Here is a 14821-nt window from a genome sequence, read left to right as displayed (position 1 = left end):
AGCCTACTTTTCTTGTTCCGAATATGAATGGGGATGTATAAATGAAGAGCGTGAATGAATATTGTGAGCGACTAGTGTGAATATCGATTAGTGGCAGGATTGTCGCTCTTTTGGATTTAGCGATTCTTCTTTCACAATCATGTGATATCAGCCATCATTAGATACAGTCAATAATCCGTTTTTCAGCTCGACTGGGATTTCCCCAATTCTTTTATGCACTTGAGTCACTTGTAATTTCCTATTACTCTGTGTGAAGTTTTTTTTTTTTTTTATCGCCGTTCCAACTTTTCCCCTTTCAGAGCTTGCTTCACTACAGTGCTCAATGCCAACACCGGCTCCACCTGTTCCAGCTTCCTACTATGAGAATTTCTTGGAAATCTTGGCCCAAATCGTGTCCAAGTTACTGACCGACAAGGAAACCGAAGCAGTGGTGGCATCCCTTCGGTCTTTTCAGGACAGACTTAAACGACTAAGCAGGTTTGCTGAATGAAGATCCATAAACATGACAAAACTGTTCCCCTTTTGCTCATAATATCACCCTAGTCAGAGTTTCAGTCGATTACGCTTGGAATTGTCTATTGCCGAGAAAGATCATGCTCCTTTTTGCCACCATGCAGGCAAAACATGCATTCAAAATAGCTTGCGCGGTTTCATTAAAGCCTTCAGCGTCGCCTTCACTGTAAAGTATCTTATTGGCATTCTACCGGCTTTACTCACTGGCAAGCTGTTGAAAAGGTAAGTATTGATTGGCACACTCTGGAACCGCCCCCACGACATTAATCACAAGTTTCTTTAATTAAACTAGACCCCGGATATTGAAACAAATGGCTGGACGGTAAGAGAGAAAACTATCAGATCAAAGCGGTAATTCTAGAAGAAAAGACTGATCCATTGCCCCACAATAGCGATACCATGTGCTTTGCGCTTTTCCTCAGTACCTTCTTGAGCAGTTACAAAGCGATATTGTGTGCGATGCGACGATGGCGAAAGAATCCCGATCCCAGCTCGGATAAATTGAATGCATTTGTTGCGGGTTCAGTGGCGGGGATTGCTCTGATATTAGACCGCGACAAACGCCGTAGACAATCCATTATGCTGTACTTGCTGACACGCAGTTTCCAATTCAGTGGAGCTTGGCTCATGAAGCAATGGGGACTCCAAAGGCAAACGAGACGGCGCAAAGAATTGGCGATATTGAAGGAGAAAGTGGATCGCGAAGGACAGCCAAGAGAACTTGAAGTGGGCAAGAAATGGGATGATTATCTAGCCAAGTTTATCCAAAGATGGGCGGGCGTTTTGGTGATGATGCTTGCCAATGGTCAAATCATCTATTCATTCTTGCTCAATTCCGAAACGCTACCACGATCGTATTTTACATTCTTGCTGACTCACGCAGGGTGGAAGTCGGATGTAGGCGGGCTGGCAGAACCGCTGGCGGACGTGATTGGGAATAATATTCGGTTCCTTTCGGAAACACGAGGATCTATCCGGTTACCAAAAGACACAACGTCATATCAATACATTGCAGACCATGTTAGCCCCAACATTGCCTCGGTGATTCCAGCCAAACTTCGACACAAGTATATTATGTGTGCTCTACAGCATCCACTGGAAGACAGTTGCTCAAGAAGCGCGTTCCGAAGTTTCAAGCTCGAGTACCTACGTGCACTGAAGCTGTATGTGCCCCTTAACTTGGTATGGGATTCACAGAAAAAATTCAAAAGGGATCACTTTGCATCCGATGGACTGACGGTTACTCGATATAGATTATGATGGGTGTATTCCGTTCTGGACAGCTTACCTCCAAGTAAGTGATAGAGCAACCATTGCCAAAAAAAATCAGTGACATGTTAACAATCATTGCTGATGCATCTTTTTTTTCGTTTTTTTTTTTTTTTTTTTTTTTTTTGCAGTCCAAACTTGGTGTTGCGAAAATTTGCAATTTCGTGCTTGCGGTCAGGGTTGTTCTTGACAATGTATGTGACTATGGGCTTGGGATCGGCTTGCACGTTCCGTCGTATATTTGAAAAAGAACGACATTGGATGTACGTCCTCGTGGGTGTGGTGGGTGGCAGTATGACACTGTTTGAAGCACGGGGTCGTCAATTAGGTAACGGACAAAGAATCATGTTCAATCCGAAAAAAAAGGAAACTAACGATGAACATAGAACTGGGTCTTTATTGCTTACCGAGAGCGATGGAGGCTTTCTGGAAGACGATGGAAAAACAAGGCCGTATTCGTAATGTTCGACATGGAGAAATCTGGTTGTTCATGGCTTCGATGGGTGTGCTAATGACGCTGTATCAAAATGAAAAGGATACAATCAGCCCACACTATCTTAGCGTCATGACACGCTTCTTTGGTCACAACTAAACCAACCCACCACCCACATACCTCTCTCCTACCGATACAATGATTTCCTGATGACCCATATTTAGCTTTATAATATCTATTATTTATTACTCAAAAAAAAAAAAAAAAAAAGAAACTTGGACTGATCTTCCAGACGATCGATCATGCAGTGCCGGAGTAGGTCGCGCAAGAGGTTTGACAGATCAATCTAGGAGAACACAACTGTATCTGCCGATATTGCATTGATCGGAAACGAGGGCGATGAAAGCAGCACCGTTTCGTTCCATGCATCGCTTCATTCTTCCAACCACGAATTTTGGGAGCGGCAAAAAAGGGATGAAGCGGAAACAATTATATGGCCTTCTCCGCTGAAACAATATCAAATGTATAAAATATATAGTATGTATAGTTTATGAAAGGACGTGGCAACGAGCAGTTCAAAGAGCTCACCGAAAGAGACTGACACGTTTCATTTGCAACATTCAATAATAGTGATGATGTCCTGCTACAAAGATGATGCATGTTGTGCGAAACAAGTTGGCGGAGAAGAGCAAGTATCATTTTGTTTGGGGTAAATTTACGTGAATTGGGTTGTTATTTTGGCGTAACGTGTGCATTTTTACAAATTAAAGGAATTTCCATCAATCGGAAGGTTGGAAAACCGTACCGTCTTTTTTTTTTTTTTTTTTTTTTTTTTTTTTTTTTGAAAAAGATCTCCTTGTTGCGTTCAAACCGAGCACTTTTGTGCGCAGCTCTTTTTTTCTTCATTTCCTTTTTTGAAAAAGTGGAAAAAAAAAAAGAGACTGCCAACTCCATTTTATTTATTTTATCCTTTTTTTTTTAAGCTTACATTTTTTTATTTTATTTTTTTTTCTTATTTTTACTTTTTCTATTCTTTCTTTATTACTTTTTTACCTTTCTTTCGGTTTAGCTGGCGACAGTTGTTAACATTGTTCAAGTTTCAAGTAGCAAAAACAAAAATACAAAAAGATGACTTTGTCGGAAGCAGAAGCCAACAGCGTCTTGGATGATAGTTCAGAAGAAGCTCGTTCACCCTCTTCTCAGCTCGGCGAAAATCAGAAACCAGCTCAACTATCGGACAAACGTCCTTGCGAAAGCGACAAATCGGATGAACCACTTCAACCCCGTCGAGGACGCGGACGACCACCCAAAAAGCCTAAATCCAATGCTTCCGACCAACAGGACGCCACGCCCGAACTGGCGGTCGCCAACGACGACACCGCGCAACCAAACGTAAGTTAACAATCTATTCAAAAAGAACACACGTTATCATCCTCCATACAGTGATTCATGTAATTTTTTTTTCTATTAGCCTGTAAAAAGAGGACGCGGTCGACCTAGAAAGTATCCCAAAGAGGAGACCGCCGTGACCAGCAAAGTCACGCCCGATGGCCAACCAGTGGTGAAACGAGGTCGTGGTCGACCCAGGAAACAGCCGGTTGCCTCGTCTTGATTTTTTTTTCCCAGTTTTTTTCTTTCCCCCCCCCAATGTTGCGCACTCGCCCCCTTACTGGAATGATGTTATCCATGTCGCAGTCTTTCCCCCCATTACATACCATCTAGTTTTCCTTCCTATTTCTCGTTAACCACTGTCACTTGTTCTTATTTTTCTATTTACCCAGCTGTTGCATCTTCTCTTTTTTCATGCTCTTCTGTTATGTTTATCGTATAATACAGACACTGTGGTCTTTCAGAAGCTTTGCAAATTCAAAATACGTAAAAAAAGTATCCAGTCATTGATGATATTCTATTAAGATGTGATTATATACCTATTGAATGGGTGGGAGCGTTCTGTTGTTGATTGCCTGTGATGACAGCCATACATCGCCATTCGCCGTCATATCCTGCTTTCCATAATCGCAGTTTTCCATCGTCACCGGAAGACGAAAGAATAGTTCCAGTCACATTCCATTCCACATGCCATACTTCAGCATTATGGTCATTGAAGGAAGCTATCAGTTCCACATGAATGGGACGATGCCCCAGCCGACTTGAGCTGCCCAATCCGCCGCCTTGTCGGTTTGATCCCGATCGTGATGATCCCGAAGTCCCTACGTTGGGTGTACCAGCCAAAGGCTGCTCCGTCAACTTGTAGATTCGTACATAGTGATCCTTGCACGCAGTGGCAATTAATTGATACGATCTACCATTCTTTAACACACGACGCGACATAATTTCAATTTCAATGATTCAATGCTCTTACCTTGCCATACTAGGCGCCCAACTCACGTCATGCACTTCCTGTGTGTGGCCAGGAAGAAATTCAGCAGGATACCATCGATTATGACCATCATGTTTGAATATCTAAGGCAACAAAAAGAAAAAAAAAAGCCGTGTCATTGGTCGTGGTAGTTGTTGTCGTCTTCTGGCTGTGTGATTATTGAACCTACCCTTGCCCCGATTTCTTTACCAAGACCTACGACCATCATGGCAGTGGCTGTGCGGTTGGGACACCAATCAATACAGTAACCGCTATTGATATCCATGGTGCGATGATAACTGCTGGATACGTTGCTCACAGCTCCGGTGACGCCGGAACCAGATTGTAATTGGCTTAATCCCGGGTTCGGTATCATGGACGAGCCAGGCGACACTCCCTGTCCTTGATTCACAGGTACCACGGCGCCCGAGTAGCCTCCCATACCACCTGCATTCGTCATCCGCGATCCGAACATGCCTCCGTCGCTCCCAGCACCGGTAGCTGTGTGGCTGGCTACCGAACTGTTACTGGAACTCGTGCTGTGATTGTTAGCCGGTTGCATAGACGAAGGATGTTGCGGAAGATAAGGATGATGGGATGACTGCGACGACAGGGCCTGCTGCTGCTGAGATGTGGATGTCAGATGATGAGGTGGTAGTGCTTGATAAGGGTAGGGGGATTGTTTCTGCTGTTGTTGTTGATACGATAGTGCCTGATGTTGCTGTTGCTGCTGCTGTGCCGTTGATCCAAAGCCTTGGGACGATGGAACTTTGGACGCATCCATCGCTCCGTATTGAGCCGTTGAAATTTCAAATTCTTCCACCTCTGACCATTGTGATAAATCCGTCGGTTCTGGTGCCTCGTAGATGCGAACAATTCCATCGGCCGAACATGAAGCCTATAGGTTCCATTAGACAAGTGGAAGATGATTTATGAAGACATCAAAAATTATCAATATACCAGCCGTAATGCGCCTTGCATAGGTGCAAATGCAATATCTAATACCACGCCACTGGATTCCGATAATCGACCTCTTTCAAACCATCGTTTCTGGCTCATTTTAGGTTCTAATACGAAGCAGGGTCATTTAGCGGTCTATGGCTTTCCCCCTTGGAGACGCCCTTTTTTTTCACTCTTGATTATTACCCGATATCTGCTCCTCCCATATTTTCACTGTACAATCAAACGAGCAGCTTGCAATAACCTGTCCGTATTCAGGATGAGCCCATATCGCTTTCAGAATAGACGCATCGTGAGCCTTCCACGAATCGTTCAATTCCCAGGCTGAGGATTCGTCGCGCTCCACAAAATCCCAGACCTTCAATCGCTGATCCGAGGAGCAAGTAACGAGCCGTTTGCCGTAAAAGTCATAGGCTACATTGTGAATAAGATCCTCATGCGCAGTATCGAACTTGGTGATGCTACCCATGGAGATGGCCAGAACCAAAAAAAAAAAAACAGATGGGCAACTACGTGAAAAAGAGACTGCAAAAAGGGAACGACCTGGCTCTGCGGAGGGTTGTGACACGTGAGATCGTGACGTTGAAATAGTATCAACAATCCGATACTTTTTTCATGCAATCCTGGCTTTTTTAGGCTTTCCACTTGAACAATAAAACAACGTTTTGATATGGTATTCCGTGCGCACACTTTTATACATAAACTTGGGTCCCCTACTGTTCTACCTAGACGTAGGGCATATTTATCGCGACCAGTCTCTTCTACCTTTTGTTTACCGCCAATGGCAATGGTTCGTTCCTGCAAAGCCGCTTCATGGGCCATGTTCCATTCGACCTCTCATCGACGCGACACGTCAGAAACGAAACGCAAACCGCCCAATGAGTATGAGCTGCGGATAGGTCATGGTAAGATTGATAAGGAAACGCTTGATAGCCAATCATGACGAGATTTTACTAAACTACTGGACTGCTAGCCATCACTACCTTGCAAGACGATCTTCCCCAGTTTTTCGCTTCCGGCTTAACAGAACATACTATCTATGCCAACGATATCGTATTGACCGACCCTCACTATACGCGAATTTCGGTTCACGGCCGTACCGCTTATTTAGGCATAGCACAAATGCTAAGGTGGAGTCTGCGACTTTATTTTGATGATATTCAACTGGAGATTGTGCGAATGCGAGTGCTTCCGGAAAGTCACGATCCCGACGATTTTTCCGACAACGATGACGGTTCAAAAACCATGATGATAAAACACACACACAAACTGCTTCCAATAGCAGATTCAAACAGATTAACCTATTCACCGCTGAGCGATATCGATAAGCAAGCGTCGTCGCATGTGCGGTACCTACAGGTACGATGGCGGTTAGAGGGAGTACGCCGATCATCGCTTGGATTAGGACGTATCCTTGGTTTGAATGCCATGGGAGCGGTACGTCACGTAGAAGGCGTTTTTCTATACACATTTGATAACCAGGGCTACATTGGTGAGCATCGAATCCAACGAATTCTTCCACCTCCAAGTCGACGGATCTTGCTTCTTCACTCCATAGGTGGCCGAATCCGTGCCTACTGGGAAGCATTGAAACGTCGCAGAGAACCTACCCTATCGCCACTCGTATAAAATTTAGAACAACATATCCTTCCTTTCTCCATCAGCCACAATCAATCGGAGCCACCATAGTCAACATCATAAACGATAAACACCCTATGCAAACATTCGCAGATCGCGTAAAACATTGTCTACTCAACCATATCATCCAAAGAGTCCCATTGTGCTAAAGTTTATTACATGGTTGGTCAAACTATATCGCCTAAATAAAAGAAATCGTGCTTTAGAAATTAATCGCTTTTCACTTGTAACTAAGTTATTGCAATGAGGCAAGCGTCATCTGCAGAAAAAAATAAGTGAAATTGTTGATTTTCAAATAACGCCGCGTCACGCCAATCGAATTTCAGCTATTTCGTCGTTCTCATTTTCGAAAAACTAAAACGGATCAAAGATCGTGGCAGAGCAACCTACCGGAAACTGCTTTCGCGGTCTCTTTGACTGTAGACAAGCTATGATTTTTGCGACAAATTCTTATATCAGTTATCAGGCGACACAGGATTTGCGACAAGTTTATGGGTGTGCTCGGCGCAGAAACTTGCTAAAAGGAACGAATGTCTTGCATGTGATTGAAAAAGATGTATTTCACAAGCAGCCTATAAAGCAGCGGCAAGGCACATCGGCTTTGCTGTCGCTTCGATTTTTTGGGCCGATTCTATCTTTCTATTCAGCGTGCACTTTCTCCGTCCATTAAAAGACCGCCAGAGTAAATAATTCATCCGCCTGAACATAATTTTATTAAAAGCGAAACGGATTGTCCGATGATGTCTTTCAATGAGAAAAGATAATGATGGAAAGCAGAATAAGGATATTACGGGGAAAAAAGTTACAAATACAATTATTGATGAAATAGGAATAATGTCTAAGCTGGTGGAAGAATAAGATCAACGCGAGTAGGGAGGAAAAGCGAAAAAAAAAAGTTGATTTAAAAATAAAGCGAGTGAAACATGAGGGAAAATTTTTTGTCCCTTAGAGTTTTTTCTTTTCCTTGAGACGACGTTCCTCCGCTTGGCGATGACGGTAAGCACGATACTTTTTATCGGTGCCAAGAAGGTAATCCCACCAACGGAAGGTGGAAGCATAATTGCCAACAAATGCCATGTGGTGGTAGTCATGGTGATCGGCACCGGCCCAGAATGGGATCCAATGGCACAGCGACCAAGGGAAATCGTAACCCGAGTGAGCATCGATCGCTTGAATTAAACGCAACACAATCCATAACAAGACCGTAACAAGATGAAGATCCCACTGTGGTCCTGCATGCACGTATTGTTTGTTGACTAAATGGTAGATCAACGGACCACCAATGGTACCGAATCCCAAAATAGACGTTTCCAAGGGATGAGCATATTCAGCTGCGATACCGAAAGGAGCGGCATATTCGTGATGAACTTTGTGGATCTTCTTGTACAACGGTGGCCAATGCATCAGTCGGTGAACAATGTAGTGATAAAAATCCTCAAATACGAAAAAGATGACGAGTTGCGGCCAAATGTATTGCCTATCATTCACGGTTAACTCTGTCATTCTCCTGTTACTGTGTCCTCAAGAAACTCAAATTCGCCTTTTTCTTTTTTTTTTTTTCTGCTTACCATTGAGGGAAAGGCGCCGCCACCTTCATACCGCATAAAGTGGCCATTGGATGGAAGAAGAAAATCAATGGTCCTTCGAACAACAGATGCTGATACAAAACTTGTTTCGTGCACTTCCAATAATCTGAAGCCTTGTTAACTTTGTTCTACACGTAACATATTTGACATCAGCCGGTTTTTTTTCTAGACCATTTCGTGCAACCGATGACCACTTACCGGTTGAAGCTTGTATTGTTTGAAATAGGGGATAAAGTCGCAAATAAGGAATGGAATAAATCGACCAAAATAGACGAGTTCGTGCATCACAAAGGCGAAAACACCGGTGACCAGCAAAGGGTTGCGCCCTTTGTACATTTCCTCCCATTGAGTTTCCAGCCAGTTGAGCTGGTATGGCTCGGCCGCGATAGTGGCGTTCATTATCCGAAAAGGAACAAGGAAAAAGAAACAATACAAAAAAACAAAAAAAAAAAGTGCGCATCAGCTTATCGTGTCGCTTTATAAATCAATTGGGCATATCGGTGTTGCAGCCCGAAACCAAAAATCAGCCCATCCGATGGAAATAAATGAGACGGTCAGTGATTGGGGATTTTCGGTGTCCTTGACAAGGCCAGCCAAATGATTAAGACTCCGCCATCATGAATAGCATGGGACGACCTTTTTTTTTGCTGCAGACATGATAAAGCCGTTCTGTATTGCGCAAAAAAAAAAAGATGTGGCTATGCTCTCTCATAAAACCTATTGGCCAATTCACACATTGATCTTATTATAAAGTGGTGAAGGGTATACCTACGCAACGCAATTATTTCGTTACTGGGTGACATGCTTTATGCGACACGGCCGCGCCCAACAAATCTCGGGTCATTCATTGGTCAATAACAGGAGAAGCTCAGACGGACAGAACGGATGCTGTAACCGCAAATATGTATCTTCTTGTCTTGTCGCGGAAAAGCGGATACGATCCACCTTGCTTTATTCAAGGAGTTCTAACAGCGTACAAGCACCGGTAGTGTAGACAGATAACCAACTTACCAACGGCTTTTTTTTTTTTTTTTGGAACAACCATCCAAAAACTATTGGTACGGGCATTATCTGTCAGACAATCACATGTGAAAACAAGTTGATTTCGTTTTTTCTCTTTCTCCTTCTAAAAAAACAGATCGCCAGCTGATTCAATGTCTCTTCCCGAGTCAGATCATTCGAACCAATGCTAGCAAAGTTATCTTAATGGCTGACCTGGTGTTCGATAATGATAGAAAACTACATCTTTTCATTTTATATTCTTAGACTTTATGGAGCAATGTTCCACACCATGCAATATATTTCCATAATTCAGCATGTCATTTAGCTGGTGTATTTCCACGAAAGCTAGAGTGATCTTTCAAGAAAAACTTTTTTTTTTCTTTTGCTTGACCGAGTCACAACACGAAGCCACTCCTGAGACAAACTGCATTAATTCATTGATTAACTTGCAAACAGTTATCCAAGCATACTTGAACTTAATTTGAAAGAACATTTGAAGAGACTATAATGGATCAAATGTCCAAGTGTTGAATGATACTGGCAATGCATTGGTTGAAGCGTTAATATCTCTATGACAAATTTTTATCTAAATATAATTACCACCATTCACTGCCTCTCATTTTTGCTATCAATTATAAAATATTTGACCTACATTTTCGACTGCAATTCCATTCAGCAGACCAGGAGCAACCAAATATTGTAGACAATCAAAATTTCTATATTGTAAGGGAAAAAGAATCAGGAATAAATTTCGAAAAGAAGCTACCCTCAATGATACTACAGTATTGCCCATATTTTTCTTTACGACAGGATTTGGAATAAACAAAATATTGAAAAAGACATTGAGGCTAACACAATAATAATAAAAAAGATATCATATCGATGACAAAATCTAAAAGGAGATGCGTTTCAATTGTAATATTTTGAAATCAGTAATGCTCTTTATACCAAAGTGAAAGTAACTTGCAACGTAACGCCATTGCCTGAATTTGTGCCATAACCGCGAAGCGTCGTTGTTTTGACAAACAGTACTTTATTGGGTTGAAGTTCGCCCGGGAGGGTGGGAATGGAGAACTATTTTGATGCACGGACATGGAAAGGCAGAACTGTAATAGTCGCAGATCGTTTCAAATGAATGGACGACACGCCGAAAGTGGACCTTAAAATCAGGGCCAGATCTTAAAAAAGGAAAGAAGCTAGATGGTTGTGATGTTATCGTGACCTGGAACGGGGTGTACCTTTGTTTGTTTAAGAAATCAGCATGTATCAGAACCACGTCAGTTTTCCAAAGACAAAGCATCTGTCACTTTGACCATAATTACTGCGATTCAAACTCATTGGTGCGGATACAGTAGTTGTGGATAAACAGTGACTTTTTCTTATTTTTCGTTTACAGTATTTTTTAGTTTCGTCTGCTGCATGTGTTTTTTCTTTAGCAAAAGATGCATTCTTTTGAGAGTTCCGAAATTTTCACTGGGACCTAAATCAGAATTTTCAAAGGATGAGAAGATCTGATAACGAAAAACAAGCATGCAAGCACGAGACTCTTCTTTTTTTTTGGATGTTTTGAAGCGGGTGCAAAAATGTCAGAGGAATGGGTCGGGGAAACTGGGCTGGAATTTTTGCATAAAGTTTTGTTGTGTTCACAGTAGAAAATAGAGGGTATTTTTTCTCGCCAAGGACGCATGTGCAACCTTGACGGAATCCCGCCCATCACAACGTCAGGTTACAGAAGACATCCATCCATTCTCCTCAACCCCAGCGCCGCTAATCAAACTCACAAAGACAGACAGGTGAAAAAAAGAGGCAGTACTAGAGTCATTCTTTCGACACCAGTCAGTACCAGGCATTGACGTATGATAGATCCCACTAAGACAAGGCGTCTTGGCTACTAATATCAACAAGTGGCTTTACGACTGTAGACTGCACAATGGTTACAATTTATTCGTGTCAGGTGCCAAACTCGAACATACTGGAATTATTGCACCCATATCCAATATGTAGTAAGATCAATGAGCTCAAACCAAATGGTGTCTACAAAAAAGGTACTTTTGGAGAAAAATGTGCCAACGGTATATTCCAGGAACGGAGATCTGAGCATGAAAGGCATTTTTAATGGTAAGAGGATAGTTAGGGTAATGAGGTTGGATAGAACTTCTATTTTGAGATGACGAAATAAGCTTATGGAAGAAAGGTCGCACACATGTTATTATTCTTATCGTGCCAAAAAGCCATGGCTTTCAATACACCGGTGTAGTGAGCCCACAGCGCCGCCACGACCGCCAAGTGGAAGATTTGGTGCGACGCGCCCTACGTCATGTTGTTCAGCTCTTGACTTCTATCTCTTTCAAAAACGAAAAGCGACTTTCCACCTACCCAAATATCAAATAACCCCGGTCGGAATCGTTCAGGCACTCTGCATCCATAAATTAAGGCACCACTAATGTAACTCAAACCCATCATTGCCATATGCGACAGTGAGATGGTTTCGAAGGAATTACGCAACTGTTTTTGTTTTTGAAACCGTTTTTTTTGAGTGACCCATCGTTTGACAGCAAACTCCCATCCCCACGGAAAATTATTATCAGGATTCGATCACTTACGCCGTATAAATAAATGCCATGCAAAGTTGGCACCACACCAAAGCATCCCAACGCCAAAAACAGCGACGTTCGAACCCAGCGGTACGCAGGTGTTCTAAAATGTTTTAACAGCGTCACGGCCGCCTACCAAAATACCCCAATGAGCGGATGAAAAACTACTTTGATCTGAGAACAACGGAATGTCAACCCACCGTACAACTTCCAAGAACAGCTACAATGGACAGGTATATTGCTAGTTGTCAAAAACGATCGAAACAGAAATTTTTTAGTAAACAAACAAGCAAGTCAAAGTTTTCGTAAACAATGAACCTACTTTGGAGTGCATGATGACAGTGGAAACCATAATAAACGACAGGAAAGTAGGAACCTCTACGGGGGAAAGAAGGACAGCATGTCAGGCACGTCAATTTTTCTGTTGCAAAATTATTCAACTTACACAATGAGGGTGGTGATACCTGCGTAATCGCATCGATTCCATGTGATGGCGACTGGTTCCGAGTGACAGGAGAAACAGTGAAAACTGCTACTGAAGCCTAGGCAACAGAGCGCGCCACCAATGAAAATGAGGAAATAGGCAATGTCAAAAGTGGTCAGACTGTCTGAGAAAGGTTGGTTGTACAGAAAATCGACACCCAACCAAACAAACACGAGGAACCCGATGAGATGACTCCAGATATTAACTGGCCAAGAATTGCTTTGGTGTTAATATGCACAGCATCAATGATTTCAATCGCCGAGGATGTTTGTATCCATTTCGTGTGCGCTACTCACCACTTTCATTATGTAAGAAGAAGAGGGTTTTGATGCATCCGGTATAGCTTCCTGTTGGATACCGATAGCCCGTCGTAATATACTGATTATCTTGCATCCATTTTGGGATTTCGTTCCAAGTCAATGTTTTCGATTTATGTTGTGGTGGTTGACTTGGCTTGGCTAACAGTCCGGTAGTACTGTCGTCGTCGTCGGTTGCTCTGTGCATGGTACGTCGTTGAACTCCCATGTGCGATTGTTGAATGATCAGAATGAATAAAGAGAATCAAAGAAATAAAAAAAACTCGAGTGAAACCCGTCCCACTAAAATATAGGAAAGTGTCTTTATTTTATTATCCGGCAACGCAGCTTTTCAGTTGTATGCTTGGTCATTCATACACTTTTGTCCCCAAAGGTTGAGCAAGTTAATCGATCTTTGGACGATGTGACTGCTTCGTGAGGAATCGAAATGGTTGGATGATAATAATTTTTTTTTTTTTTTTTTTTTTTTGTTGCTAACAAGGTGCCATGGGCGACAAAGTGGGTCATGCTTTCATATTTTCCTATTTTCGAACATGTGAAAAGAAGGATACACAGCAACGTTGGCTTGAAGAAAAAAAAAGATTATGCATGCATTTCATTGATGCAAGGTTAGGCTGCACAATCAGTCTGTGAAAAATCAAACAGAATCACGTTTTAGGTGTCTAAATGGGGACGATCAGCTCCAATCTCCGCTTGGATAGAAGGAAAAAAGACGACATTACCCATGTGAGAAATAGTGTTGCAGGTTAAATGTGAAACGTTCTGAGGGCGACCCATTTATAGACTAAGTTTAGTTACTTCACTCGTTACCTAACTTCTTTACAGTGCTGTTTAAGAGTGATACAGTCATTATTTTCCATGCTCCCAAAAGAAATCCGTCCCAAGGGAAAAAAAATAACGGGAAATATTGAAGATAAGCAGCCCACTTTAGGAGAATAGCTATCAAATTATTGATAAATGGGATAAAGATATCCATTGAAAACACTCCATTCAACCCATTTTGAAGATGAAACAGTAGAAAAAAAAACTATGGAGATGAAAAAATCGTGAAGCCTATCAGAAACTCAGGGACATGACAGTTTGACTAAATTAGCCGAGTTACTTTGTCGACGAAAACGGATTGAAAGCTGGCCAATGCGTAGTCCGACGTAAACTCCTCCAGTGGAAGCGGGTGTGCGTGTGTCCCCCCAATCTTTTCTCACACTTTGTATCCCGTTTCTGTCATCTCTTACCAACATCACGTCTTTTTGAGTTTGAGGGGTGCAATAATAAGAGCGGCTTGAGAACTCCCGGCAGCCTTTTTTTTTTCTTTTTTTTTTTGCATGTCATTTTCTGGTCACGCGTTGTACAGGTGGCTTTTTTTTCTATGGAGACACACTCCCATCTCTATCTTTAACCAGTTAACCAGTTTCTCTTGATTCTTGAGCTTTCTATATATTGTCTGTGTTTCTGCTCTCTCTTTTCTTCCTCTTCTTTTCTTTTATCTCCATCTTCCTCTCTGTCTCTCACATACACATACTCGCGTGTCTCTTTTTTATTTTATTTTATTATCTTTTATTTCCTGCAAACCTTTTCGTCTCAGCGAACAAAACTCTTCATTTTTATTTTTTGTTCTTCCTCTGGTTCTTCGTTAGCGACGTTTTTTCTCATTGACATACGTTTTTCC

General features: G+C 42.2%; 6 protein-coding genes across 6 annotated transcripts; 3 read left to right on the top strand and 3 right to left on the bottom strand.

Annotated features, from left to right (window-relative positions):
• The first annotated feature begins 203 nt into the window (after window positions 1–203).
• BYT42DRAFT_584481 (uncharacterized protein) lies at window positions 204–2488 on the top strand. The gene is made up of 7 exons (XM_051569875.1): window positions 204–477; window positions 544–735; window positions 806–835; window positions 906–1695; window positions 1767–1807; window positions 1914–2110; window positions 2169–2488. Exons 1-7 carry the CDS (start codon window positions 323–325, stop codon window positions 2372–2374), a joined length of 1611 nt encoding a protein of 536 aa, XP_051419678.1. The 5' UTR covers window positions 204–322; the 3' UTR covers window positions 2375–2488.
• An 855-nt stretch (window positions 2489–3343) lies between these two features.
• Window positions 3344–3827, top strand: BYT42DRAFT_549124 (uncharacterized protein; the record flags this gene model as incomplete). The annotated part of the gene is made up of 2 exons (XM_051566053.1): window positions 3344–3607; window positions 3687–3827. The coding sequence occupies 2 exons, from the start codon at window positions 3344–3346 to the stop codon at window positions 3825–3827; spliced, it is 405 nt and encodes a 134-aa protein (XP_051419677.1).
• Window positions 3828–4135: 308 nt separating this feature from the next.
• Window positions 4136–6081, bottom strand: BYT42DRAFT_538768 (WD40-repeat-containing domain protein; the record flags this gene model as incomplete). Its single annotated transcript, XM_051565520.1, has 5 exons — window positions 5721–6081; window positions 5535–5641; window positions 4765–5472; window positions 4578–4678; window positions 4136–4517 (listed from the first exon to the last, which is right to left on the bottom strand). The coding sequence occupies exons 1-5, from the start codon at window positions 6001–6003 to the stop codon at window positions 4136–4138; spliced, it is 1581 nt and encodes a 526-aa protein (XP_051419676.1). The 5' UTR covers window positions 6004–6081.
• Window positions 6082–6315: 234 nt separating this feature from the next.
• Window positions 6316–7163, top strand: BYT42DRAFT_617459 (uncharacterized protein; the record flags this gene model as incomplete). The annotated part of the gene is made up of 2 exons (XM_051572188.1): window positions 6316–6439; window positions 6508–7163. 2 exons carry the CDS (start codon window positions 6316–6318, stop codon window positions 7161–7163), a joined length of 780 nt encoding a protein of 259 aa, XP_051419675.1.
• A 626-nt stretch (window positions 7164–7789) lies between these two features.
• On the bottom strand, window positions 7790–9185 carry BYT42DRAFT_584476 (uncharacterized protein). The gene is made up of 3 exons (XM_051569874.1): window positions 8957–9185; window positions 8741–8886; window positions 7790–8649 (listed from the first exon to the last, which is right to left on the bottom strand). The coding sequence occupies exons 1-3, from the start codon at window positions 9155–9157 to the stop codon at window positions 8118–8120; spliced, it is 879 nt and encodes a 292-aa protein (XP_051419674.1). The 5' UTR covers window positions 9158–9185; the 3' UTR covers window positions 7790–8117.
• Window positions 9186–11827: 2642 nt separating this feature from the next.
• On the bottom strand, window positions 11828–13509 carry BYT42DRAFT_584469 (pPR-type GPCR protein). Its single transcript, XM_051569873.1, has 7 exons — window positions 13135–13509; window positions 12800–13043; window positions 12677–12732; window positions 12555–12595; window positions 12364–12486; window positions 12137–12265; window positions 11828–12070 (listed from the first exon to the last, which is right to left on the bottom strand). The coding sequence occupies exons 1-7, from the start codon at window positions 13361–13363 to the stop codon at window positions 11942–11944; spliced, it is 951 nt and encodes a 316-aa protein (XP_051419673.1). The 5' UTR covers window positions 13364–13509; the 3' UTR covers window positions 11828–11941.
• Between the last annotated feature and the right edge of the window lie 1312 nt (window positions 13510–14821).

This window comes from Radiomyces spectabilis (assembly GCF_025331425.1).
Source record: "Radiomyces spectabilis strain NRRL 2753 chromosome Unknown BYT42scaffold_13, whole genome shotgun sequence".
NCBI classification, from domain to species: domain Eukaryota; kingdom Fungi; phylum Mucoromycota; class Mucoromycetes; order Mucorales; family Radiomycetaceae; genus Radiomyces; species Radiomyces spectabilis.
Note: the sequence above shows the minus strand (reverse complement) of the source record. Positions and strands in the feature narration are given on the sequence as shown.